Source organism: Drosophila busckii, chromosome 2R (genome assembly GCF_011750605.1).
Source record: "Drosophila busckii strain San Diego stock center, stock number 13000-0081.31 chromosome 2R, ASM1175060v1, whole genome shotgun sequence".
NCBI classification, from domain to species: domain Eukaryota; kingdom Metazoa; phylum Arthropoda; class Insecta; order Diptera; family Drosophilidae; genus Drosophila; species Drosophila busckii.
The window spans coordinates 16,572,347-16,598,642 of record NC_046605.1 but is presented as its reverse complement, the minus strand read 5'-3'; the positions used below and the strand labels follow the sequence as shown (position 1 = coordinate 16,598,642).

The 26,296-nt window shown below is 42.9% G+C and overlaps 5 protein-coding genes and 4 non-coding genes across 16 annotated transcripts; 4 read left to right on the top strand and 5 right to left on the bottom strand.

The window, feature by feature from the left end:
• The first annotated feature begins 163 nt into the window (after window positions 1–163).
• On the top strand, window positions 164–3,734 carry LOC108595141 (exostosin-3). The gene is made up of 3 exons (XM_017980306.1): window positions 164–429; window positions 482–607; window positions 660–3,734. The coding sequence occupies exons 1-3, from the start codon at window positions 229–231 to the stop codon at window positions 3,237–3,239; spliced, it is 2,907 nt and encodes a 968-aa protein (XP_017835795.1). The 5' UTR covers window positions 164–228; the 3' UTR covers window positions 3,240–3,734.
• A 675-nt stretch (window positions 3,735–4,409) lies between these two features.
• On the bottom strand, window positions 4,410–7,491 carry LOC108596404 (ankyrin repeat domain-containing protein 13D). 6 transcript variants are annotated; one of them, XM_017982090.2, is made up of 7 exons: window positions 7,152–7,485; window positions 6,848–6,980; window positions 6,462–6,776; window positions 6,085–6,401; window positions 5,924–6,025; window positions 5,109–5,860; window positions 4,410–4,762 (listed from the first exon to the last, which is right to left on the bottom strand). In XM_017982090.2, exons 1-7 carry the CDS (start codon window positions 7,248–7,250, stop codon window positions 4,552–4,554), a joined length of 1,929 nt encoding a protein of 642 aa, XP_017837579.1. In that variant the 5' UTR covers window positions 7,251–7,485; the 3' UTR covers window positions 4,410–4,551. The 6 variants fall into 6 exon arrangements, with proteins under 6 accessions (XP_017837579.1, XP_017837580.1, XP_017837581.1 ...); XM_017982091.2 differs by having other exon boundaries at window positions 5,109–5,857; window positions 7,152–7,484; XM_017982092.2 differs by having other exon boundaries at window positions 5,924–6,010; window positions 7,152–7,483.
• A 123-nt stretch (window positions 7,492–7,614) lies between these two features.
• Window positions 7,615–11,162, top strand: LOC108596406 (lysophosphatidylserine lipase ABHD12). Of its 2 annotated transcripts, XM_017982096.2 has the most exons (5): window positions 7,615–7,722; window positions 8,018–8,155; window positions 8,753–8,789; window positions 9,837–9,955; window positions 10,015–11,161. In XM_017982096.2, the coding sequence occupies exons 2-5, from the start codon at window positions 8,071–8,073 to the stop codon at window positions 11,061–11,063; spliced, it is 1,290 nt and encodes a 429-aa protein (XP_017837585.1). In that variant the 5' UTR covers window positions 7,615–7,722; window positions 8,018–8,070; the 3' UTR covers window positions 11,064–11,161. The 2 variants fall into 2 exon arrangements, with proteins under 2 accessions (XP_017837585.1, XP_017837586.1); XM_017982097.2 differs by lacking the exons at window positions 7,615–7,722; window positions 8,018–8,155 and adding an exon at window positions 9,231–9,497 and having other exon boundaries at window positions 8,765–8,789; window positions 10,015–11,162.
• Window positions 11,099–12,328, bottom strand: LOC108596408 (snRNA-activating protein complex subunit 1). The gene has a single exon (XM_017982099.1). The coding sequence runs from the start codon at window positions 12,235–12,237 to the stop codon at window positions 11,266–11,268; it is 972 nt and encodes a 323-aa protein (XP_017837588.1). The 5' UTR covers window positions 12,238–12,328; the 3' UTR covers window positions 11,099–11,265.
• Window positions 12,329–12,510: 182 nt separating this feature from the next.
• LOC108596403 (Golgi-specific brefeldin A-resistance guanine nucleotide exchange factor 1) lies at window positions 12,511–19,631 on the top strand. 2 transcript variants are annotated; one of them, XM_033293135.1, is made up of 10 exons: window positions 12,518–12,866; window positions 12,927–13,131; window positions 13,185–14,191; window positions 14,254–15,213; window positions 15,283–15,491; window positions 15,547–15,773; window positions 15,837–17,034; window positions 17,097–18,169; window positions 18,535–18,785; window positions 18,844–19,631. In XM_033293135.1, the coding sequence occupies exons 1-10, from the start codon at window positions 12,765–12,767 to the stop codon at window positions 19,489–19,491; spliced, it is 5,880 nt and encodes a 1,959-aa protein (XP_033149026.1). In that variant the 5' UTR covers window positions 12,518–12,764; the 3' UTR covers window positions 19,492–19,631. The 2 variants fall into 2 exon arrangements, with proteins under 2 accessions (XP_017837578.1, XP_033149026.1); XM_017982089.2 differs by lacking the exons at window positions 18,535–18,785; window positions 18,844–19,631 and adding an exon at window positions 18,230–18,528 and having other exon boundaries at window positions 12,511–12,866.
• A 1,049-nt stretch (window positions 19,632–20,680) lies between these two features.
• Trnah-gug lies at window positions 20,681–20,752 on the bottom strand. Its single transcript has one exon. It is a non-coding gene; the product is annotated as a tRNA-His (tRNA).
• Window positions 20,753–21,560: 808 nt separating this feature from the next.
• Trnah-gug lies at window positions 21,561–21,633 on the bottom strand. Its single transcript has one exon. It is a non-coding gene; the product is annotated as a tRNA-His (tRNA).
• A 442-nt stretch (window positions 21,634–22,075) lies between these two features.
• On the top strand, window positions 22,076–22,147 carry Trnah-gug. Its single transcript has one exon. It is a non-coding gene; the product is annotated as a tRNA-His (tRNA).
• Window positions 22,148–22,398: 251 nt separating this feature from the next.
• Window positions 22,399–22,470, bottom strand: Trnah-gug. The gene has a single exon. It is a non-coding gene; the product is annotated as a tRNA-His (tRNA).
• Between the last annotated feature and the right edge of the window lie 3,826 nt (window positions 22,471–26,296).

Below are 26,296 nucleotides of genomic sequence, written 5' to 3'. Positions count from 1 at the left end.
CATTTTAGAAATTAATGTGTATTTAATTAAACTATTATTGATATATTATTAAAAATTAGAATTATAGTGAAATGTTGTCAGTAGCACATCTTAACGAATTTTTTACTCTGCGCCGGCGAACAACACACTGTCATCCACTTGGCTATATAAAAGAAAACAAGATTGGTTGTAAATAAACAATAATTTTTAGGGAAAAGATTATTGTAAAGTGGAAGAGCAAGCTGGGTTATGTCCGTGGCCTTTGACCTGGACAAACCATTGGACATGGACAGTGGCAAGGAAAAGCAGGTACTGATAACAGCTGGTCCGAATGCAAGGCACAACATAAGTATCTCATGGATGCGGCGCTGTCGTCACTACAAGCTGGCTATAATAATACTTCTGCTCTTGGTGCTGCTTCCACTGTTAGCCCATCGCAGATTGCTGAGTGTAAGTAAATGAATAACTTAAAATATTTTATGTATGTAAACCATGATTGCAGGCCGAGCAAGATGCACAGCCAACAGATGTACATCGCAGTCGACCACTGCTGGATGCTTATGAAGATTTCAGTGCTATGCGCGCAAGCGATTTGAAGATGCGCATTGAAGAGATGCTACGAATAAAGGTAAGTCTGTAGCAAAAGAAAGCAAACGTTTTCAACAAGCATTTATATGCAGAGCACCGTGTCCGTGGAGCTGCGCGAACTGGAATCACGTCGACAAAAGCTGCAATCCGACATCAGTCAGTATAATCAAAAGATTGAAGAGCTCAAGCAAGAGTTATTGCGCGAACAAACAGAGTTGGAGCGCCTAAAAATCAGCGTGGAGCAGGCGCAGGTTGCGCAACAAGAAGCTGTGCAACGCAATACGCCCGAACTGGCGCTGCCACGCACACTATTGCCCAGCGTGCTACCACGCAAGATGCTTGCCGTTGGCAGCGACGTATCCGACGCTTGCGAAATGCACAATTGCTTTGATCACTCGCGCTGCAGTCTAACCTCTGGCTTTCCAGTTTATCTCTACGATCCAGATGTCCATAGCGTGCAGCGTGCGGGCTACGATATAGACGGCTTTCTGAAGACTACACTCAAGCAAACTCTAGGCTACAATGCACACATAGTGCGTGAACCCAAGCAGGCTTGCATCTATTTAGTGCTCGTGGGTGAAGCGCTCTTGGAACAGGATTTGCTGCGAAACAATCGTTATGCTGCACAAGAGGCTGAGCATCAGCAACGCGCCACAGCTGCGAACGACAAGCAGCACAAAGAGTCACCCATTGATATGCAAAAGCTTTACGCGCTGCCCTATTGGGGAGGCGATGGACGCAATCATGTGTTGCTGAATCTCGCGCGACGCGACTTGAGTTCCACGCGTAACAACCCTTTGCTGGGTCAGAACACCATGCGTGCCATTGTGGTGCAAAGCAGCTTTGAGCGCAACCAGTTTCGTCCAGGCTATGATCTCATAGTGCCACCCATATTGGGACCACCTGGCGGTGATGTGTGGCAGGAGTGTGCCAGCATGTTGCCAGCACGGCGCAAGTATTTGTTGTCCTTTCAAGGTGAACTACGTCCAACAGGCATAGTACAGACTGCTGCTCAACCACTAGATGACTTTATTTTGGAACATTTAAAGGACATGTCACATGGCGCTACACAGGATCAGTTTCAGCTGCAGTTTGAGTGTGTTCCGGCTATAGAGCAGCATCAGGAACTTGCCTTGGTAGACTGGACGCTATGCGGTACTGAATCCTCTCGCAAGCAGCTGCTCAAGGATTCTACATTTGCTCTTATACTGCCGCCGTTGGGTGCACGTGTTAGCTCCACTTTGATGTTGGCGCGTCTTTTTGAAGCGCTACGCTCGGGTGCTGTACCCGTCATTCTGGGTGCCGACGAGCTGCGTCTACCCTATGCTGAGACCATTGATTGGCGTCGTGTGGCAGTGTTGTTGCCTAAAGCGCGCATCACAGAGCTGCATTTTCTGCTGCGTGCCGTGCAAGATGCGGACTTGCTACTACTGCGTCGTCAAGGGCGCCTCATCTGGGAGCGTTATCTTAGCTCTGTGCAAGCAACAGTGGACACATTGATTGCCAGTTTGCGTGATCGTCTTGGCATACCGCCACGTCCAGTGGTCAATATTATAGCGCAAAGTGTGTTCAACAGCAGCTTTATACCGCTAAAGTCCGAGCCGCCAGTGGGTATGGATACGGAGCCGGAGGAATCACTGGGACCAATAGAGCCGCCTTATCCCAGTCCTGCTTTTCGCCGTAATTACACTATTTTGCGACTGCAATCGAAGGAGGCTTGGAACGATTGGTTCGATCCTTTCTATCTCTACCCACAGCTGCCATTTGATCCTGCACTGCCCTCAGAGGCAAAGTTCATGGGCTCGCATACAGGCTTTCGACCCATAGGCAAGGGCATTGGCGGCGCCGGCAAGGAGTTCAGCGAAGCTTTGGGCGGCAACTATCCGCGTGAGCAGTTCACTATAGTGATGCTTACCTATGAGCGCGAGCAAGTGCTAATGGATTCGTTGGGACGGCTCTATGGTTTGCCATATTTGCATAAGGTAGTGGTGGTGTGGAACTCACCCAAGCCGCCTTTGGATGATTTGCGCTGGCCGGACATAGGCGTGCCCGTATCCGTTGTGCGTGCGCCACGCAATTCGCTTAACAATCGCTTCTTGCCCTTTGATGTTATTGAAACAGAAGCAGTGCTATCAGTGGATGATGATGCGCATTTACGCCACGACGAAATACTCTTTGGATTCCGTGTTTGGCGTGAGCATCGCGATCGAGTTGTTGGCTTTCCGGGACGCTATCATGCGTGGGATCTGAGCAGCAACAACATGTGGCACTACAATTCCAACTACAGCTGTGAGCTGAGCATGGTGCTGACTGGTGCCGCCTTTATACACAAGTACTACATGTATCTTTATACCTATCATATACCTCAGGCCATACGTGACAAGGTGGATGAGTATATGAACTGTGAGGATATTGCCATGAATTTTCTAGTCTCGCATATGACGCGCAAGCCACCTGTTAAGGTCACCTCACGCTGGACTTTCCGCTGCCCCGGCTGTCCAGTTTCACTCAGTGAGGATGACACACACTTTCAAGAGCGACACAAATGCATCAATTTCTTTAGCCAAGTGTTTGGCTATACGCCACTGCTCAACACACAGTACAGAGCGGACTCAATACTCTTTAAGACGCGCATACCGCATGATAAACAAAAGTGCTTCAAGTACATTTAGTCATGCTCTCATCCTCATATCAAAGAGCGAGCGTACTTATGCCGACTCACTCAAGCTGACTTGACTCTTAAGCTTCTATACCTTAACTAGCTTAACTTAGTAATTAAGAGAGTGCACACACACGTAAAGCGTTGCCAGATGTACACTCTTATACAATTATCATTTTTAATCTGTGTTTAAGAGAGCGCAATGGCATGCCGCTTAAGCTCTTTCTTTAAGTTAAAATACTCCGTTTGTTTGTCGCTTAGTTACCTCAACCTTGTATAGTTTTGCCAAAAGCTTAATTGGCCGCTCACTGACAAAGGCATTTAATACCCTGCTGAATTTTTATCAATTCTGTTTTCTATTTGTATGTATATATATTTATCCAAAGAGTTTGTAAGACTTTAGTTGTAAGTATGCAGCCATGTTTTTTGTACGTATAATGTCGATAGTCATAAAATTTGCTTAATTTTTTTTAGCAACTTGTAAGAAAAAAATCATAAACATATGGTAAATGTATGCTAATTAGTAAATGTAACAAATAAAGTCAATAAAACCAAAATGCGCAGTTTTATGTTTATTTTTATATTAGTTAGGTATATTTTTTCTGTATATTTTCATTTACACAAAAATAAATGTACGCATTAGTATTAAAATAATGTTAATGCAGTTTACAAAATACATATAGAGTATATATACACATATATGTATATATATATATATATATATTATATATAATTTATCAAATAAATCAGAATGTTAAGAGAAACATACACACACGCTCTTGCTTTGTCTCTTCTGTTCTGGCGATTGACAATTTCAACAATAAACAGTTAGCAGTTCGCTTAGAAAACTTTTACAATCTTGTAGGTTAGCAAAAGCTATGCCTACATATGAATAAAATAAATTTATAATGTGGTATACACTTTAGATAATCTATTTACTCTATTTATATGTTTGTAAAGTAATGTAATGTAGTTGTGAGACTTTGTTACGATTTGAGACCGCGATTGGGACAAGGGAGAGTTAAATCTTTAGTGTTTTGCTTGCTTGTTTTAGTTACATATCACAATAAAAATAAGGATGCTGCTTTTTATGCGTTGAGTGCATAGCAGCAGTTCAAAATCAACAAAAGTGTTTTAGAAAAATAATTTAAACAAATATACAACTTAAGTAAAAATTTACAGCTAGATTTATAAACAATTTTAGAATTTTGGTATCGACAAAGTGGAGCTATATAAAAAAAAATGATCATTCGCTTGACTATGATAAGCGGTAGACTTAAAGTTGACTCATTGATTGATTGATTGATTTGCCGCTGTGGGTTTGGTTAATGCTCCTCCAGGCTAAGCTTGAGTGCCTGCTCAATCATCTCCTGCTCACGCTGCCTCTCCAGCTCGTATTTATGTTGGTCCTGCTGCGAGAGACGCATGGCCATTGCTAGATCCGAGTCCATGTAACGAAAGCCGCCATCATCATCATCCTCAGAGACAGGCGAACCGCTGGTACCATGAGCACCCAACATCGACTCTTGCAGCACGCTGTAAATAGCAAAGAGAGAAAACACACACACGCATACGAGCACATAAAGCGGGGATAAAGTATGGACTAGCAATAAAGAAAGTAAAGTGAAACTATTTGAAGATTTTCTTCATATAGTTGAGTTCATTTTTAAACTGCGCGCCTGCCGAATGAGAGCGACCTCGCTGCTGCGGCTCTAGCACCGGCGGCGCCAAGTGTTGAGCGGGCGAGTAACGCCCACAACGCTGATGCGGCGGCAACATGGTGCGTTTATTAGCAAGCGGAGAGGAGCGTGCATTACTAGCAATAAGTCACGCCGCAAACTTTCAATTAAGAGAGCGTTAAACATAAAAGAGCGTTACTCACCGCTGCAGCTGTTCATCATCCTCAGGCAAGAGTTCAGTGCCCGTGGCATGCTGACCGCGCAACACCTCCCATATATCAACTTTGTCGGTGTCCTGATCCAGACCACAGGCACCGCCAGCGTTACCGGTCTCGGCCAGACTTTGCTCAATAGCATATTGCAGCATATCGTCCTCATCCAAGGGCATTTGGCGCCGAGCATCGCCACCACGACTTACATAATTGCCGGGTATATCAAAGCAGCGATCGTCTACCAAGCAGGTAACGCGATCCTCCTCTTGCAGCGTGGACACATTGTCCACTGGACTGGTCATGGCAAAAACGTTGCCAAAAGTAATGCAGGCATTGAGCACATGGAAGAGCGGTATTTCAACTTTGACTGGAAAACCGGATGGCAGTTGCATGGTTATAAAGTCTTTCAGCTTAGAGACATGCGGACTGGCCATAGTAGACATTAAATCCAATATGGGCAGTACTTGCTCTTGCAGCCGTATGGGATGCTCCTCGGCCAGCCAAAGATTGGCCTTAAAGCGTTGCACCTTTGTGCTTTCATTCTTTGGTTTGCCAATATCGCGCCCATGCAGATTCACATCAGCACTAAAGTACTCCTCGGGCGTGATCATGGAAAGTGGCGTGCTGGCGCCTGAGCCACAAGCTGAGCTACCATTGCTCTCAGCGACCACAGCGGGTGACGTGCGGCCGCCATTCTCAATAAAACCTGCAGCAGCGGCTTCCGAGCGTGGAGAAGGTGTCTGCTAAATCAAGTAAAGAACATAAGAAATATAGACTAAAAACAATTGGAACCTTTTTGTGCTTACGCGCTCCTTAATAGAACCAGCTGTGTCTGTGTATTCCTCATCCCCAATGCCTAGCAGACTGTGCAGTGGCGTGCGGGCTGTCTTATTCTGCAAAAAATTCAACTTTAATATTGAACATATTATAAAAGTTTTTTAAATTTGCTAAAGACATTGTAGTATACTTTTATTTGCTCCTCGCTTAGATGATCCATACGTGTCTTTGTGACAAACTCAACATTACTAGCACCGTAGACTTTGCAATTGTAGCCATTGATTAGCTCAGACTTTTCGCTGCGCCAGCCCCAAATGCCAGATTTGTTGCGCTCAAAGCTTATCTTCTCCATTTCAATGTTGTTGGTAATAACAGGAGCAGCTAGACGAGCACGCACAGTTCCTAGAGCTGGTGGTATGGCTACTACATCGCCAACATCGCTGCTCATCTGCTCCACCATCACTTCATGTGTGTCATGATCAATCTCAATCATGGTAGCAGTTTCCTCTGCAAACAGCAAATGTGTTTAATTAATGTAACAATTGTTACAGTTACAGTTTAACTTACTGCCGCCTTTAAAGATGTAGGAACGATTGCCACGCTGCCAGCTGTTGTTATCAAAACCAATCAGCGTGGTATCGATGCGCACATTGGCTCCGCGTTTATATACCTTGTAGGTATCGCTGGGACAGAGACGCGACATCAGGGGCACCCACGAAGTAAACTCCCATTTCATTTCTATATAAAAATCGGGCGCATCTAGTAGATGTTGCAACAGCTTAGGCACATGTGTGACACGCTGCACATGACGCTGCAAGTCGCGTACCTCAATAATGGCAGTCAGTATATCCTCATCACCAGTGCAAACAGCTTCTTGCACAACTGCAAAACAACAGTTAGGAAATTACAATTAAAGTTGAATATAAACTGTTGAATATTATTTAGATACTCACTTGACCAGCCGGCATGCTCATAGGTTGCATTGCATTTGGATGCTAAAAGGCACTTTACACATTGTAGATTCGCCAAACGCACTGCCAGCATCAAAGGTGTGCGGCCGCGTACATCGATTTTTTCCTTATCAATCTGAAAATTACAACCTTTGTTGTTATTTCTTGCCCTTAGAGTTTCAGCGCCGCTAATTCAATTAGCAGCCCTTAAACACATACACCTGTATGTCGTCGAACCCCCATTAAAAAAAGCAATGCCACACCCAGCATATCCCTTGTCATACTCATCTGTCGCATAGCCACACACCTTCTCCAATTGTAATTCTTGCTCCAGTTGCTTCACATTTCCGTTCCAAATCTGCCAGTGCAGCGGATATTCCAATTTAATTTCGTCCAAACTCTTCATACTGCTCTAACTGCCAACTAATGGGATTGTTTATTTTTTTTAGGGTTGTATGCAGGGTTACCGCATTTAGCGTTTTTTGCAATAAAACTGTATCTTTGTATTGCTATTGCTGCGCAGCGCTTTTTAAATATTTGCAGTCGTTTTTGATGCTTTAAATTGTTTATATAAGTTTATAAGCAACTCAAAAATAGCGCTACGCAGCTTAAAATCCATTTGAGCACATACTCTTTAATTTAAATTTTTAATAGTGGCCGAACTTTTGTGTAATGGTTAAACTTTCTCTTTCATGATTTGATATCGACAAGCCACCACACAACTCTATTTATCAAATGTTTGTATGTTACTCGGCGTTTTATAACACTAACTAGCTAACTTTTGTTGATGTCAAAATATAATCCAATAAAAGTGAACAAATTTACTTAATACTCCAACAAAACACCCCAGTAGAAGCGAAAGCGCTTGCAGGTATTTGGTGAGTACTGTGGACTAGTAAAGAAGTCATAAAAGTGTGAAGGAATGCAAATGTTATTGAATTTCATCTATTGTTTAAGTAAACTTGAATAAAAACTCCAAATGGGCCAATTAGAGTATGTGCCAAGGTCTTTCAAAGAGTAGCCTTGCAATGTTAATAGATGGTGCTAAGAGTGTTAGATAGAAAAGAAATTAATTTAAAACTATAATTTATAGTATATATATTATATAAGTATTTTTGATTGATGTCTACATTTAATACAACTAAACTACGCAATTATTATTATACATTGCAGATTGCACTGTAGCAAAAAAGGCCGCACAATGACGCTTGTGCATTAGAGGATGTATGTTTATTGCATTGATCAAAACACAAGATAGACTGCATTTACTGTATAAAGACATACATACATTGAAATCCAACAAAGACGCCGGTAAGTTCAAGTATAACGGTACCACTTGGCGTCAATTAAGAGATTTATTATGCAGTGTATTCAGTTTCAATTAAATTTAATGCAAGTAAAACCTTTGAGCGGCACGATCAGCTGGCTGCAAGTGAGAGAGAGAGCACGAAAAAATATTTTCTCAGTAAATTAGAGACGGTGCGTGAGCATAACAAAAGGCACGAAATTGACGAAGCGCGTAATATGAATTATCTTGTTAAACGAAAGGCAAGCACATATTGTTATTGAAAAGATTTTTTTTTATAAATTTATGTTTCTTCGTGTCATGAGCTTGCTGTCTGAACAATATGCATTCTTATCACAAGGTTGATTGCCTAGGCACCCCCTTTATGTTGATTCAGTCAGTTACATTTATTCAAGCGCGTTAGATCGGAGGGTTCCTTTAAATTGTTTGTTTTTAAATATGATTCATTCGCATGCCATAAAATAATAAACATTGAAATTGTTTGCATGCATAATGCATAACGTCACGCTCTACTCATTTACAACTTTTGGTGATCGTGCTGTCTCAATGCTTAACAAAAATGTTGATTTGTACACTTTTTAATATTGTTTAACTATTTACAGTTATGCTCTTTACGCGTAGGCGGCACTGCCTCAAGAGGTGAATTTCAGTGTTACTCACTTTTGTTGTTACTGTTGTGAATTTCATGCTTAATTAACACTTATTTATGAGTAATTTACTTTGTTTTGTGTAGTGTGCTTTATTTAGTTTCTTAGTCAGTATCATAAAAGCTTCTTAACTATTTTTGTGTATGTTCAAAGTTCCTTAATGACAGGCGCATTAATATCATTATCGTAATTTGTTTGTGATTTCAATGAACCGTCAAATTTATGAATCGTGTGAAGCGTTATCAAAGCATTTTAGGGTACAAAGGTTAATGAGACCGAGCTCGTCGAAAGTATTGTTAAAAATTTAATATTTTTTACATTTTGCACGCTTGATTTGCTAACATATATGTATAATCGTTTTGTATGTATGTTAATTATTACTAAAGCTAATAATCAAGTAAATTTGTTTATTCTCTTCCCAATGTTCTGCTAGACGCTAGTACGTTAATATAAAGATCTGTGTATCTCACAGATACATTGACACACACAAAATAAACGTATTATTTGCACAGACACCAAACAAGTTTCGATTTAAACAAATTAAAATAAAAACAAAACCAAACAAAAAATCTTGCTCTATTAACGTACACATTTGTAAACATTTAAACGGGAGGATGTACGAGCTTCATAGTTGTTTAAATTTAGTATTTTATGCAACAATCATTCCCGGATCGATACTCATTAGTTGGCTGACTGGGCTGTAAGTATTTATGCTCGATCGCAACAATAATAAAAAAAATGTCTTGATGTTGTAAATTTCTTATGCTTATCATTTTGTAAAAAGAATATGTGAACCAACTCGCTTTTCAAATAGCCCTAATTTAACTTAACTTTAAATATTTGCATCGTGGCATAAATATTTTGTGCATCACCAAAAATTGAGTGATACACTCACGACCATGAATAACAAAATAAACCAGTACGCTGCTAAACACATATAAACTTTAATGCATAATTAATCTAATCATAGTTTATGTGTAGCATCCATTTAAAAACTAAACAAAACCAGTTTTTAAAAAACTCTTTTTTATACTTGCAGAGTTGCACTACCCGTCCTGGTCATAGCACTTTTCTTATTCATCTTGATATTTGTGGTATTTCCTTTAGCCTTTCGCTCCTCGATAACATTGCAGCGCGGCATACTTTTCCTCACGTTCAGTAAGTTAGCTATTTCATATTCATTACAAACAAAAACTAACTCAGATTTGTTCTTGCAGTCACCTATCCTAAGGGCTTAGATCTCACCAAACCAGACAGCGTTGGACTCTATGCTACACGCAATTTCTACATAAATGTCAGGGATCATGATACGGACGACGATGGCGTCAATATTGGCGTCTGGCATGTGCTGCCCAAGTATGCGGTGCGTCGCTTCAAGCGTGAACTGCGAGTGGAAACTGCCTACGCCGAAGAGGAAGAACATTTACGCTCAGTGGCCGGTACAGTTCAGTCTGCCCCAACCAATGAACATGAGCTAGAGCAGCTAGTACCAGCGATACGCGCTGAATTTCCTGTAATCGTGCCCGAGAACGAGCAGCTCTTTTATGAGCGTCTATTGCGCACGCCTGGCGGCGTTGTAGTACTCTACTTGCATGGCAATACAGCAACACGTGGGAGCGGGCATCGCTCTGAGGTCTACAAGCTGTTGCGACAATTGAACTATCATGTGTTTACATTTGATTATCGCGGCTATGCTGACTCAGATCCTGTTGCACCCTCGGAGGAGGGTGTAGTACGCGATGCTCTCACTGTGTTTGAATATATTTCAAATATAACATCGAATCCCATATTTATATGGGGTCATTCCTTGGGTACAGGCGTTGCCACGCATTTGTGCTCCAAGGTGGCGGATCTAAAGGAGCGTGGTCCACGTGGCATCATACTGGAGAGTCCATTTACCAATATACGCGATGAGATACGACTACATCCATTCTCACGACCTTTTCGACATCTGCCCTGGTTTGAGTATTCAATCTCGGAGCCCATGTTTCAAAATAAGCTGCGCTTTGAGTCGGACAAGCATATCTACGAATTTCCACAGCCTGTAATGATAGTGCATGCCGAGGACGATAGGGTGGTGCCTTTTATTTTGGGCTATAGGCTGTATCGTATTGCCCTGGACAAGCGCAGCCGCTCATGGGGACCCGTGGAGTTTCATCGCTTCGATGCAAAATATGGCTATGGACATAAGCATCTCTGCCGTGCACCAGAGCTGCCGGGACTGATTAAAAACTTTGTGGAAAGCTATCGCAATGTAATCTACTAGACAATGACTTCAAAACAGGCTATATAGCATTATAATTATTTATTTAAAAAGAGTATTTTAATTTAACTGCATTTTCTAACGCCACAAAATGTTACAAAATCTTCACTTGGTGTAAACAAATTAAATTAGTAATTTTGCTAGTACGCAATAGTCTCATTTTAACTTGTATTTTATACAGATACTATGTAGCATGGGAACAACTTTAGCTGCCCAAGTCTTTAAGCACATCGTCTGGCAACTTGCGCCCAAACACTGTTGACGATGACATACGGCGCTCATGTGGTTCGCTTGGCTCAGCTACTGATGTTTCCGGTTCGGCCTTTTCAATGTCGCCATACATGGCCCTGTGGCGCAAGCTCTTGCGCTGATCCAGCTGATTGTTGGTAGTGTGTGAGCTTGTGGATCGCTCGTCTGTCAGCATTTTATTGATATCACTAAAAACCGCTTGCAGTTGACTAAAGATGGTTGTGGCAGGCAGCTCCGTATGATGTTCAGCCTTGTGTTGGTTGTACGCAGTCTCTAGCTGGCAGAGGGGCTTACATGTAGTACTAAGCTCGGTTAGACCCTGTATCTCATCGACTAGATTTGCATTGGTTGGCCTTAGTTGATTTGGCAAAATATGTTTCGTTTGGTTCTTGCTTTGTTTGGTATCCACATAACTTTCCAGATGGTCATAGTCGGCTAGTGCATCCAGCGCTTGGCAGTAGTCCAAAGCTGTAAAGCGAAATGCATTTTTTTGGACCAGCTGCCAGAATATATAGCTCACTTGTTGCGTATCATTTTGCTCGCCGCTGTCTAAGCGCAACTGCTCCACAAACCTGCTGAGCGTTTCCCAGGTACTGGGCGAAACCTTGATTTTAACAAAGTGCATTGTCGGCTGCTTGTTATAGATGGCGTAAAGTAGATAGATGCCGCCAATGCGTTGGGCACGAGTTGCCTGGAATGGTTCGCCATTTGTGCGCCTTGCACAAGCTACGCGTTTAGCCACATGTAAAGCGGCCAGTGTTGTCTCGATCACCTCTACATTATTTGTTTGGGCTGAATAAAAATGTTGCATCTGTAGTTTACTCCAACATTGGCAAAATAATTCAAAGTTGGCCTGTTGGGCTGTATTAGCCAAACTTCCGAAGCGCTGCAGCAACTCCCAGCAGTCGGCAAATACAAACTTCTCCATAGTACTATAGACTTAAGCACTCGCCAGCGATGATGATGTGTAGTTTTATATATATTGAGAAGAATTGTATTTATTTAATTAGCAATATCTTAGTTAGTTTGAAACACATAATATTTTTTGTTTACATTTTCATAGCGATAGTATGCTGGAGTTCGATAAACTGGTCGATAAGCCTAACAGAGCTCGATATTTGCGAGGCGCAGCGTTGCCACCGTATCAAAATTGTCCCCAACAAAAAACAGAACAGAACACGTCTCGTAAACGTCACCAAAAAAATTTAGTTGAAAACAAATTATTGACTAGTTTCTATTTGATAAAATGTCTAATTAAACTCACTTATCGTACTTAGTCAGTGCGCATATGTGTGTGTGTGTTGTGTGCTGTGCGCGAACGTCTGTTGTGTCGCTGGCAAAAGCAGTAAACATATGCAAGTAGGATACTTGCCAAATTGTGGGGTGTTGCGTGCCAAATTCAGTTAAGGTAGAAGCCAATTAGCGCTGCAAAGTATAACAAAAGTCTGGAGAACTATGTCACTGCCAGGCAACGGTATTTATGTGGTGCGCGGCGAAATGGCCACAATAATGACGGCCATGCGTCGCGGCACTCGCTGGAATGCAACAGCCTACGTGGTAAGACGATATGCCATTGATAAAAATCAGTATAATCGTGTGATTAACTATCAATTGTAGGATGAAGAGAAAGATGCGTTGTTGAAGCTGTTTATAGATTTAAAGCAAGTTTTGAATCGCGTAGAGGAGCTGGACCTGCGTTTGATAGAGCCAAATGTGTTTCTTGCTCCCTTTCTGGAGGTAATACGTACAGCGGATACTACGGGTCCGCTAACTAGCCTGGCGCTGGCCTCGGTACACAAATTTCTTTCGTACGGGCTGATAGGTAAGAAGTCCTATAATCTAGAGCTGTCACTTATGTATTTGTTTTTGCTGCAGATCCCACCACACCAAATCTGGCTGTTATAGTGGAACTCATTGCAAATGCTGTGACGCATGCACGTTTTATGGGCACCGATCAGTCCTCAGACAGTGTGACCTTTATGCGTGTCATCGAAGTGCTACACACGCTTATACGCAGTCCCGAAGGCGTAGCCGTCAGCAATGAATCCATGTGCGAAGTCATGCTTAGTTGCTTTAAAATCTGCTTCGAGTCACGCCTGAGCGAGCTACTGCGTCGCTCCTCCGAACAGTCACTCAAGGATATGGTGCTATTGTTCTTTATGCGTCTGCCGCAATTCACAGAGGAGCGCAGCGATACTGTGTTGCAAAAACGTTTTACCTTTGATGCTGCCAGTGCGACGGCAGACAAGCAAAAGCTTAAAACACGTAAGGCGTCGAATGTGGATGAACAGCAGGCAGTAGCAGCAGCAACAGCAGCAGCAGCAGTACCACCACCACAGACGCCGCATAGCACGCTGTCAGTGCCGGCTCATGCCAAGGCGTCTATATTAGCTACAACACCAGCATCTCCAGCTGCAGGAAATGTATTGGATATGCAGGGAAAGATAACACAGACCCCAACTACCATAGCCAACAGCACAACAAACGAAGTGTTGGAGTCGTCAGCCGAAGTGCCAGCCATACAAGTGGATAACAGCGCTGCAGAGTCGAATGCTGAGGGTGAAGTCGAGGGAAATGTCACTACGCTGGCCGAATCCCACAGCAGCGAATATATTAACTCTGTGGGCGTGCGCTTCACACAACAAACCTCTACAACCGATGAAGCCACCACACTGACACCATATGGCTTGCCATTTATACAGGAGCTGTTTCGCTTTCTTATCATACTCTGTAATCCGCTGGATAAACAGAACACAGATAACATGATACACACGGGCTTGAGTCTGCTTACTGTGGCCTTCGAGGTGGGCGCAGATAACATAGGCAAATATGAAACGCTGCTGGAGCTGGTCAAGGATGATCTTTGCAGAAATCTTATTGCGGTAGGACCTGCAGCAAGAGTTTATTATCAACATTAAATTAATATGTTTTAATTTGATTCTAGCTGCTAAGCTCGGAGCGCTTGAGCATCTTTGCGGCCGACTTACAATTGTGCTTTTTGCTCTTTGAATCGCTGCGTGGCCATCTGAAGTTCCAGCTGGAGGCCTACCTTAGAAAGCTAACCGAAATCATAGCCAGCGATAATCCCAAGACGCCCTATGAAATGCGTGAACTTGCGCTGGACAATCTGCTGCAGTTGTGGCGCATACCTGGCTTTGTCACCGAGTTGTATCTCAATTATGACTGCGACTTGTATTGCACAGATATGTTTGAGAGTCTTACCAATTTGCTGAGCAAGTATACGCTCTCGGCCACCAATGCTGTCTACAGCACGCATATACTATCCATGGAGACGCTAATAAGCGTCATTGACAACATCGAGCGTAATTGTGCCGCCAGCAAAAGCAATAGCGCTCACGGCAATGCTATAATGGATGCACACACGCCCGCTGCAGTGGGTGGCAGTCGTCATTCGCGTCATAATAGCGGACTCGAGGGCATTGTCATCGACAATGGCGAGGAACGCGTTGAGAACATTGCTAGCTTTATTAACCAAAGCACACAGCGTTTGCGGCTGCAATCCACCTGCATGAGCAGCGAGCAGCTGGCTAGCGTCAAAGAGAAGAAGCGTCTGCTGTCCAAGGGCACCGAATGGTTCAATCAGCGACCCGACAAAGGCATTTTATATCTGCAGGAGCATGGCATACTTAATGCTCAGCTAGATCCCATGCAGGTGGCGTTATTCCTACGCGAGAATCCTGGACTGGATAAGAAAATGATTGGCGAATATATATCCAAGAAGAAGAATGTCGACTCCAAGATATTGATCAACTTTGTGGACTCTTTTGACTTCACAGGCTTGCGTGTGGATCAAGCGCTGCGCTTGTATCTGGAGACATTCCGCCTGCCTGGCGAGGCGCCGCTAATCTTTCTGGTGCTCGAACACTTCTCTGAGCATTGGCATGTAAGCTGCTGCAGCATTATTCAATTTTGATATATTTAATTAATGTGTATACAATATTTGCATTTGCAGACCCAAAATGCACAGCCCTTTGTCAATACCGATGCCGCTTTTCGCTTGGCTTATGCTATAATAATGCTTAACATGGATCAGCATAACTCCAATGCAAAGCGTCTCAATGTGCCCATGACGCTAGAGGATTTCACCAAGAATTTGCGCGGTCTTAATGGCGGCAATGATTTTGATCAGGAAATGTTGGCGCAGGTCTTCAATGCCATCAAGTAAATTAAGTTAAAGTATTTGCAATCGTTTGCAACTAATTGTTGTCTATTGTAGAAACGAAGAGATTGTTATGCCCGCTGAACAAACGGGCTTGGTGCGCGAAAACTATTTGTGGAAAATGCTGCTGCGACGTGGCGCTACGCATGATGGACACTTTCACTATGTGCATGATGCTGCCTACGATGTGCAGATCTTTAATATTGTTTGGGGCGCCTCGCTTAGTGCGCTTAGCTTTATGTTTGACAAAAGCACCGAGACGGGCTATCAACGCACGCTATCCGGTAAGTGTGTGTAGATAATCGCAGCTGGAGCAGCAATTAACCTAAACCCTATAAATATTCCAGGCTTTATTAGATCGGCGGCAATTTCGGCGCATTATAATCTGCATGCGGACTTTGATGCACTCGTATTGACGCTCTGCAAGTTCAGCACCTTGCTGAGCAGCGTGGAGCAACATGAGCCAGCGCCGCCCAACAATGAAATCCAACTGGCTGTTAACTTTGGCTTGAACTCCAAGGCGCAGGCAGCTATGCGAACTGTTTTCTTGCTTGTGCATGACTATGGCGATTGTCTGCGCGATAGCTGGAAGCATATATTGGATTTATTCTTACAACTATTCCGGCTCAAGCTGCTGCCCAAGAACCTCATGGAGGTGGAGGATTTCTGCGAACCCAATGGCAAGGTGCTGCTTATAATGGAAAAGCCACGCGAGCAGCGTGAGTCCGGCTTGTTCTCCAGTTTGTATTCGTTCATAAGCTCGGAGGCTCAGCGTGAGCCCAACTATGAGGAGCAGGACTTTATCAAACAGGGCCGTAAGTGCATCAAGGAGTGCCAGCTGGATCAAATGCTGCAAGAGTCTAAGTTTGTGCAGCTGGAGTCGCTGCAGGAGTTGCTCAAGTGCGTGCTATCATTGCTCAAGGCGCCGCAGTCGCCCAAAAGTAGCGGTCAGCCCTATGCGGAGGATATCACTGTCTTCTGGATGGAGTTTCTGGTCAAGATCGTCGTGCACAATCGTGATCGCATGTTGCCCTATTGGGCAGCGGTGCGTGAGCAAATGTTCCAGCTGCTCCATGCAAGCGCACAGCAGGGCTATGACTATCTGTTGCATCGCTGCATTGTCGCCGTGCTCAAGTTGGCGATATATTTGATGCGCAACGAGGAGCTGTGCCCCATAGTGCTGCAGTCGCTCAAACTGCTGCTGCAGCTGCAGCCATCACTGCTGCTGCGCATCTCCAAGCAGATTTCCATTGGCATGTATGAGCTGCTAAAGACGTCGGCACAGAACATACATTCTGAACAGGATTGGCAGATTATCTTTAATTTGCTGGAATGCGTGGGCGCAGGCGCAGTGCCGCCTACTCTGGAGGATGCTGTAGTGCAGCAACAACAGCAATCGAATGGTGTTGTGGCGCCAGAGGAACAAAACAGCTTGGAGCGTGGCTACACTTCCGACTCGGAGCTAAACAAGCCGGCCACTGCGAGTCCCACCACAGAGAATTGGATTATGGTTAATAAGGACAGCGAGCTGAGCACCAATTCCAGGTGAGTACGAATTCAATCAAACAGCATATGCATATTAATCAGAACTTGCTTTCTCTGCCCAGACCACAATCACCACCTAGTGCTGCCAGTACGCCGCCTATAAGCTCCTCCTTGGTGTACAATTGTCAGCTACTGGATCATGCACCATTTGCGCTCTTCAAGTGCTGGGATTCATTGGCTTTCATAGTGCGCAGCGTGGCGCACATAACGCCCTACAATTTCGAGGCCTGCGTGCGTTGCATTCGCATCTTTGTGGAAGCCTGCCGGGATGGCGGCATACGTCAGCGCCGCAAGCACGAGCAGCAGTCCAAGCAGCAGTCGTCTAAGCAGCGTCAGCAAAACGCACGCAAACTGGGCGTCATAGCCTCCACTTCGAGTGGCAATCTTAGCACATTGGCTTCCTCGGATTTGGGCGATGCGAGCACGCCCAATGCTGCAGAACAGGAGGAGCTGGCGCAGCGCTATGAGCAGCTATCCATACAGCTTCTGGACTTGATGTATACGCTTTATACGCGCACAGCGCAAATCTTTCGCTGGTGGGCAGAGGAAGGCTGCACAGTGCCGCAGTCGGCAGCGCTTTGGACGCCCGGTTGGTGTCCATTGCTGCAGGGCATTGCTCGCCTGGCCATGGATAGACGGCGCGAGGTGCGCACGCATGCCATCTCCTGTCTGCAGCAGCGTGCGCTATTAGTGCACGATCTGCAGACGTTGACGGGCAACGAGTGGTGCTCCTGCTTTCAACAGGTGCTGTTTCCGCTGCTGAACGAACTGCTGCCGGAACAGGCGGCGGCGGCGCAGCTGGATGCCTCATTGCTGGAGGAATCGCGCATACGCACGGCTACCATAATGTCCAAGGTGTTTCTGCAGCATCTGACTACGCTCATAGAGCTGGGCGCTGCCTTTAATGAGCTCTGGCTGGAGATTCTGGATTACATAGAGCGTTTCATGAAGGTCGGCTCGGATACGCTGTCGGAGCAAATGCAGGAGATACTGAAGAACATGCTGCTGGTCATGCATTCGGTGCGCGTGTTCCATAATCAGGATGGCACGCTTCAGCAGGCCTTGTGGGAGTTAACCTGGCGACGCATTAGCGAATTTCTGCCCAATCTGAAGCAGGAGCTGTTCCATGATGAAGGTGCGTTCAGTGCTAAGCTCTAAATTGTTAACCATGTCTTCTGACTTAAACGACCTGCAGATATGCTTGCGCCAGCTATATCGCTGGATATAACCAAGATACTTTATGAGCACTCCATTAGCATGTCGCTGCCCGCGCGCGGCTGTGAACTGTCCGCCTATGCAGCGAAGTGCATCAGCTTAGAGCCTGCCAAGCGGCCCAAGAAATCCAAACCGTTTGCCCATTTGCGCATCAAGCTCAAATCGCTCAAGCTTTTGGCCAAGAAACTAAAGTGATGCACACACTTACTATTAACATATTTTATTTTTATATCAGTCTGGTAATACTCAAATTTAAATCACACACTGTGCTTAACCGTCTTGCAGGCAAACGAGCTCAAACGCTGACCAACAATGCCGCAGCCATTGCAGCTGCCACTGCCGCACAGCAGCTGCCACAGGTGGCCGTCTTGCCACAAGCTGCAGCGCAGCCAGCAGCAACTCCAGCTGAACTTGTTATCAGCGCTGTGTCCGCTGATTCGTTGGTCTCGCCTGTGGAATCGCCACGACACAGCATCATATTGCAGCCGCCCATGGCTGAGGCGTTACAGCAAGCACCCAGCTTTATGTTTGCTCAGGTGAGTCAGTCTTCAAATATAGCCAAAGTATATAATTTAATTGAAATGTATTTTCCAGCCTATGTTGGTAGCACCACAGCAGTCAGCTGAGACGCAAACGCAAAATCACAACAATACCTTGCTACCGGATTTGGTAAATGAAGCAGCTGCTGCCAATAGTTACGTCACGCCTATTAGCAGTCCGCGTCAAGCAGCATCGCCCACGCTCACGCCTACGCCCACTCTGGTGAACAGCAATAGTTATGCAATTGAATTGCCCCCCACGCCACCAAGCATTGAGCAACAGCAGCAGCAACAGTTGCTCTATCAGCAATACCAGTATCAGCAATATCAGGCACAGCTACAGCAACAACAACAGCAGCAGCAGCAACAGCAACCAGCATATCCATCGCTGCCCAAAATGCCACATGCCAACATTGTGCAAAGTTTTGTGCCTGTCTATGAGCCACCAGCAGCAGCTGCTACAGCCGGCAGTGCTGCTGAAATCTATCAGGAATATGTGCAAAATCCCTACAATTTAACGCTGCAGCAACAGCTGCCACCGCAGCAGCAGCAGCAGCACCAGCAGATGCAGCCACCACCACCACCACAACAACAGCAACAGCCAGCTGAGTTAGCTTTAGCATCGCCAGCGAGTTACTTCAATGCCAACATTGATCCCAGCACTATACCGCCTGGATCGGAGCTGCTCTATGGCCAGCAGTAGTCAGCTTTAAGCTTTGAATAGCAAGACGGTTCCCTAACCGTATACGTTTTCTATTTTTATTAGTCAATTTACGGGGCGTTTTATTATGTTATGTGTGTCTCTAGTGTTTGTAGTATATAAAATTTTGTGTACATTTTCAAAAGCAAAAAACAATTCAATTGAAAATAAGCAAATACTATACAATTTTTATTTAACACATTCCGCCAGCGCCCAAGTTAATGTTTTGCTTTTCATTCTGCTGACTAATCCATAGTAAGAGTAATTAACTAATTGTATGCAATCTTTGAAGTCGATAAAGCTTTATGCCGCTGTTTAAACAACAGACAGACACTATAGTTTCAATTACACTAATTCAAAGTCTATTTATATTATGTATGAATATGAATATCGTATATATGTTATGCTAAACACAGTAAATTGAGGTAATTGTAAATAATTAAACCTAAAATAAACAATCAAATAAACTATTAAATGACTTTGTTATTAACTGGGTTCTTAAACATTCTCTTTGCTCTTTATAGTTTATAACCGGAATTAACCTGACAACTGTAAAAATATTCCATGTACCTAATAGCTCCTTCTAATTTTCGAGCCTTGCTTAAAAAAGACAAAAACATTATTATTTGTAGCATCAGCAACATAACATTGTTGTTTCTTTTATTTTTAATTGGTAATACATGCGAGCGATTACTGTATTTGAATTTCTGTGCCCATCTAGCGGTTGCCAGCATGTACTACTAACAAGCACAGCTCTGATCCAAAGCGCTATCTATTGTACTATTGCTGCACTAACATTTTCAATTAAAAACGTTTGTATGTGTGCATGCTTATGAAAATAGCATTAGGCAGACACGAATCCAACAGCCGGCATAGCCGTGATCGTCTAGTGGTTAGGACCTCACGTGTGCTCGTGGATAGACCCAGTTCGAATCTGGTCACGGGCACACATGCTTCACAAGCATTGTCACGGAGTCGGCTTTCTTTTTTATTTTTTTAATTTTAACGAATTCTGTCTTTATTTTATTATATATACTACACGCCATTAAACGAAACCATCAAGTATTTTTTAAATACGCTTGCAAAAAAAGTGCACTGCTAGTTGCATAAATTTGCTAAAGATACTTTGTAATCGATCCAATCATCAAACAAAAAAGTTAACCCGACTCCGTGACAATGCATATTGCAGCATTGCCGTGACCAGGATTCGAACCTGGGTTACCACGGCCACAACGTGGGGTCCTAACCACTAGACGATCACGGCTACGTCGGGTTGTTGAGCGGCGCCGTCCAAGTAAACAAACATATAACATAGTTCCACCTTATTTAGCATAAAAATACCAATTGAAAGCGATTTAATATAAAGCATTCACAAAAGACGGTTTTTAAATGTCAAATAAATGTTGATAAGGCATCTAGTAAACTCAAATTGTAGAAACTTATGCTTTCATTTAGCTTGGAAAGGTCATTGTACTTTTTTTCAATTGCAATTCGCCACACCAAGGTTATTTTTCTATTCATTTGTATCTTTTGAAGCTACTTTCATTTTTTAAGCTCGCTCCACAGATATTTTGAAATGTAATTAGCTTTGGCAATTAAATTAAGCGAAAGTCAAAGCTCGATACATAAACATACATATGTATGTATGTATCTGTAGCTATTTATAGCCACTCACCAATCTTAATCGTAATCAGCTTAAAGTTTGTTTCTTCGGACTCGCACGTTCAACAACCCGGCGTAGCCGTGATCGTCTAGTGGTTAGGACCCCACGTTGGGCCGTGGTAACCCAGGTTTCGATCCTGGTCACGGCAATTGCTGCATATATGCATGTACGGAGTCGGGTATGTTATTTTTTGTGTATAATCTTGATAACATGTACTTATTTTTTTTACAGAAACACGCTTGACGCTTGTATTGACAATAAAAAAATATGAAGCGAAAAGAGATTGTAATTTGATTAACTACATTCAGTTCAGTTGTAATAATAAGAGATAAATAAATATAAAAAATTTTTTTAATTAATAAAATAGAAAAAAAAGAAAGCCGACTCCGTGACAATGCTTGTGAAGCATTGCCGTGACCAGGATTTCGAACCTGGGTTACCACGGCCACAACGTGGGGTCCTAACCACTAGACGATCACGGCTACGTCGGTTGTTGAGCGCGCCTCGTCCAAGTAACAACATTTAACATAGTCCACTTTATTTGCATAAAATACCCAATTGAAAGCGACTTTAATATAGACAGCATTCACAAAAGACGGTTTTTAAATGTCAAATAAATGTTGATAAGGCATCTAGTAAACTCAAATTGTAGAAACTTATGCTTTCATTTAGCTTGGAAAGGTCATTGTACTTTTTTTCAATTGCAATTCGCCACACCAAGGTTATTTTTCTATTCATTTGTATCTTTTGAAGCTACTTTCATTTTTTAAGCTCGCTCCACAGATATTTTGAAATGTAATTAGCTTGCAATTATACAAGCTACTTTTGCATATATACATAAATACATATGTACTTAATGTATGTTGCTAACGCAGTAAACATTTTTCCGCTTGGCTGGCGCAGTAGCACTCAACAGCCGGCATAGCCGTGATCGTCTAGTGGTTAGGACCCCACGTTGTGGCCGTGGTAACCCAGGTTCGAATCCTGGTCACGGCAATGCTGCAATATGCATTGTCACGGAGTCGGGTTAATTTTTTTGTGTTTAATTTGATAAATGTACTTAATTTTTTTAACAGAAAACACGCTTTGACGCTGTATGCAATAAACAAATATGAGAAAAGATTTATTTGATTTAACTACATTTCAGTTCAGTTGTAATAATAAGAGATAAATAAATATATTAATTTTTAATTAAATAAAAATAGAAAAAAAAGAAAGCCGACTCCGTGACAATGCTTGTGAAGCATTGCCGTGACCAGGATTCGAACCTGGGTTACCACGGCCACAACGTGGGGTCCTAACCACTAGACGATCACGGCTATGCCGGCTGTTGAGTTACCATTGCCGAATGCTATTTTTATAACGACGCATACACACAAACGTTACTAGTTGGTTAATCAGCGCATGTGCTAGCTTTTTTTAAGTATACAATAGATGGCGCTGAATAGTTCGAAGAACAGCCGCTAGCTGGTTATTAATATTGCATGTGCAAGTGCTGCAATCAATTTATGAATCTGATAAACAGAATGGGAATCTTTATTACAACGAGTACAAGCAAGAGACCCTATTATATTCTGCTGTGCAAGGTAAAGATCAAAATGCAATGTAGCTGAGGTCAAAGGTCTCGAATTGCAGCAGGCGCACAGCTAAAGAGGCAGCGAGTGAGACAAAAAGATAACAGAGACCGGCGGCTGTCAACAGCATCCCATGATTAGCGTAAACAAACAACGATGCCATGTGCAACCAAGTGTAACAAGCAACTGGGCGAACAGCAATATAAGATAGCAAAGCCACCTTACAGCAGTTCACAAGATGCAAGATGTAAACACGCATCCGTTGCAGCGTCTGGGAAATGACAGCAGCATGTTTGCTGCACTTTGTTTTGTTTGCATTGTGTCAATAATTTGTTTAAACGTGTGGATTGAAGCATAAAATTACTAAGCGTTGTTTGTTTAACTAATTGAATTTCAATAGGCGCACAGTGCGTGCAGTAAGTGTACGCACAAGCAGCTGCTTTGATTTACTTATTGTGAAAATAGATTATACTTGCTGCTTGCCTAATGTATTGCTATAGATTTTCCCCAAAAATTTTAAATAACAATGGAGCCATGCTGCCCCATAGAGCGTATCTAATGTTGACTGCACTTTACAATGTTTTGATTGTGGTTTGGGCAATAGGTCAGCATAAATTGTAGTGGGTGTTTAGAACTAGACACACAAGCAGATCATTATTTTGAGACTTTCCTCAGCTCTAACGTTGGCTTAACATTTTTGTTTGCCCATTACCTTTACAACATTCATTTATGCTCGAGTGCATTTTCCCAAGATTTTTCTATTTTTAATCTGCTTTCCAGTGAAAACGCTTTAACAAAAAGGTCTCGGTCTGCCAGAGCAGGTAGCTTTAGCAGCAGGTAGCGTGAAGATGATTTTGAAGATTTGTCTATTTTCCCTTTTAAGAAGTTGCTTGCTTTGCATGCTGTTCACCTATTCGTTTGCTACACTTTTAACCCTTGACTGCTTAACTCTTTCGTTATTCGATTAAGTAATATTAGAAAACTAAGATGCTCAAATATTCAGCATCGCTTCTAGCTACTAACAGTTGCTGTTGACCTATTGAATTGATCAATATGATCATGCTTCAATGATTTTCTAAATCATTTTCATTTTGTCCTGTTTGTTTTTTTATAATCCCAAACATTTGCTGCTCACCTATTGATTTGATACATATGGTTTCGCTTCAATGATTTTCCGAATTGTCTAATGATTTTCAAGCAGCATCAAAGATTTTTTACATTGTGCTAATCCGTGTCCGTTTTCTGTTCACCTGTTGTTTTGATCTATATGGTCACGCTTCACTGATTTTCCAAATTTTCATCTTATGACAAGACAGCATTCGAATTTTCTTAGTTTTGTCCTGTGATCTTTGTGATCCCGGTGATAGCTACTGAAGATGCTGTTCTCCTATTGCTTTGATCTATATGGTCACGCGTCAATGATTTTCTTAAACTCTTATGCACGTTTTACGCATTATTTTCCTAATCCCTAGCTGGCTTTGATTACTTTGCTTCAAAAATTAGCATATTGTACGCTTGAAAGAGTTAAAACTGTAGCATTTGCCTAGGCGCACAGCAATGCGCAGTTGCATGCTCATCCTGTATACAAACAAATGGATGCTGTGCAGCAGATCTTTTAAAACCAAAAGCAGGTAGATAATGCTATAGCTATAAATACTTGTGGCAGGTAGCTGAGATTTCATTGTCTATCCTCGCCTGGCTGCTGTTGCTGCTGCTGCTGTTTGCCTCATGCTATGTTCAGCTTGATTGAATTCTAAGCACCGAAATCAACGCCTCGAGCCCTAATTCCAAGAAACTAAACAATTTCAAAGCAAACAAAGTTTGATTTATGAGTATTTTGTTTGTTTTTCTAATTGATTTCGAACAGGTTAACAGCAATTGGCAAGTAAAGAACGGCAGCGTTTCTAAGCGTGTTTAGCTGTTAAATAACTCAACAGTCCAGAGGCTATACATGTGCATTGTTATAAGGCATAATGTGCCACAGGCACGCAGCATGATCCACAGCTTGCCACAACCCCAGTCACACACACTAATTGAGCTCAATTAAATGCAGCACGCAGCACGCTTCTTGTTCTGCTTGCCTACGTCTCACATTTGCTTGTCGCCTGTTCAATAACTTGAAATTATCGTGACAAACATCGTACTTCATTAGCACGCATACAGACAGACCGACAAATGATCGCGTTGGTCTTGGGCATATTAATGTAATTTTCTTTGGTTAATTTGGCGCACAGCTGGATGGCTTGCATTGCAACAGGCTTGCAGGCGAGCATAGGGCGTGGCTGGCAGCAATTATGTACATAATGTGTATCATTAAGATCGGCCTGATGATCAGTAATTGGCTGTCAAAGTGACAGGGCAACAGACGCAGCCGACAGTAGCCACGGCAAGACTTTGTATGCCAGCTGATCACAGCAAGAGGGTTGTTTTGCCACACACTCACACTACTTGCCACACGCCACGTGCCACATCTTGCTTATGTAATTCGATGCTTGTAAATGTCTTGGCTGCTAACAGGCGCGCAGCAAAATGAAGCAGCTGCCCAAGACGCAGGCTGTTTTTCAACTTCAAGACGCTCGCCAAGTAAATTTCTTTAGGTTTATTTCGGGGTTGCAAGCAACATCAATGCGTATGTGTGTGTGTGTGTGAGTGTGCAGGTAACTGTAGAATATTTATTTTAAGATTCAGCAGCTTCGGCTGCGCAAGAGGGCAAAACAAATATGATAAAGAAGACAGACAAGGCTGAGATCAACACATGCTGCATTGTTATACTCTATACAAGTTGAGCTACATGCACTTATGTGAAGCCTTTGCTAACTCAACTTAATGCAAGCCATTAAGTATGAAGGATTTGTTTACTCTAAGGTTAACATTTAAAAAACTTTTGTGAAACTAAAAATTATATTTAATTGCTTTATAACTATTTGTAGTGTATGCATGTATTCGCCTTAGCTCACTCAAGATAATTTTCTTCTTTCAGTTCATCATTATAATCAAGCTGTATGCATGTATCTTGTATGCCAGTGTGCCAACTCTACAGCAAGCTGCTGAGCATTGCTGTTCACCTGGCTGTCAAATGTCACTGGGCGTGAAAAATTCTCACGTTCGCATATGTTTGTGCTTGTAACGGCTGCTCTTTCTCATTTGTAACGGCATTTGGCTTAAGATTTCCCACGCAGTTACGTCACTAAAACGAAAACTAAATAAGCGTAAAACCCACCACTTCCTTTAACTACTATTGTAAGGCTCGAGCTGAGGATCATAGCTAGGGCAGCCCTTGTCGCTGCTCTGCTCGCCTGTTTATTATGCCAATGGCTCAATGGAAAGTTCTCACGCCAGCAGCAATTAACAAACAATTTGCTCTTAACGGCAAACGATTTTAACAAACTCCTCGCATTTTTTCCCACACACTGATCCTCATGCGCTTAATTTTTATATCATTTGCTTGATGCTATAGTTGCTTAAATGCTGTGCGCCTATTGAAAGTTATACAAAACGTATTTTTAAATTTCTCACGCTTGTCTACAAAAATATGCTACCTGCTTCAGCGAGGATACCATTATATATGTAT

Bases quoted from the DNA above. Each gene is read 5' to 3' on its own strand.
- LOC108595141 (XM_017980306.1), top strand. From the start codon at position 229: ATGTCCGTGGCCTTTGACCTGGACAAACCATTGGACATGGACAGTGGC. The intron at 430-481 runs GTAAGTAAATGA...CCATGATTGCAG, and splicing joins CCCATCGCAGATTGCTGAGT to GCCGAGCAAGATGCACAGCC. The intron at 608-659 runs GTAAGTCTGTAG...ATTTATATGCAG, and splicing joins AAGAGATGCTACGAATAAAG to AGCACCGTGTCCGTGGAGCT.
- LOC108596404 (XM_017982090.2), bottom strand. From the start codon at position 7,250: ATGAAGAGTTTGGACGAAATTAAATTGGAATATCCGCTGCACTGGCAG. The intron at 6,026-6,084 runs GTATACTACAAT...TCAATATTAAAG, and splicing joins TAAGCGAGGAGCAAATAAAA to TTGAATTTTTTGCAGAATAA. The intron at 4,763-5,108 runs GTGAGTAACGCT...TGCTATTTACAG, and splicing joins GATGATGAACAGCTGCAGCG to CGTGCTGCAAGAGTCGATGT.
- LOC108596406 (XM_017982096.2), top strand. From the start codon at position 8,071: ATGTTTATTGCATTGATCAAAACACAAGATAGACTGCATTTACTGTAT. The intron at 8,156-8,752 runs GTAAGTTCAAGT...AACTATTTACAG, and splicing joins GAAATCCAACAAAGACGCCG to TTATGCTCTTTACGCGTAGG. The intron at 9,956-10,014 runs GTAAGTTAGCTA...TTGTTCTTGCAG, and splicing joins CATACTTTTCCTCACGTTCA to TCACCTATCCTAAGGGCTTA.
- LOC108596408 (XM_017982099.1), bottom strand. From the start codon at position 12,237: ATGGAGAAGTTTGTATTTGCCGACTGCTGGGAGTTGCTGCAGCGCTTC.
- LOC108596403 (XM_033293135.1), top strand. From the start codon at position 12,765: ATGTCACTGCCAGGCAACGGTATTTATGTGGTGCGCGGCGAAATGGCC. The intron at 13,132-13,184 runs GTAAGAAGTCCT...TTTTTGCTGCAG, and splicing joins TCTTTCGTACGGGCTGATAG to ATCCCACCACACCAAATCTG. The intron at 14,192-14,253 runs GTAGGACCTGCA...ATTTGATTCTAG, and splicing joins TTTGCAGAAATCTTATTGCG to CTGCTAAGCTCGGAGCGCTT.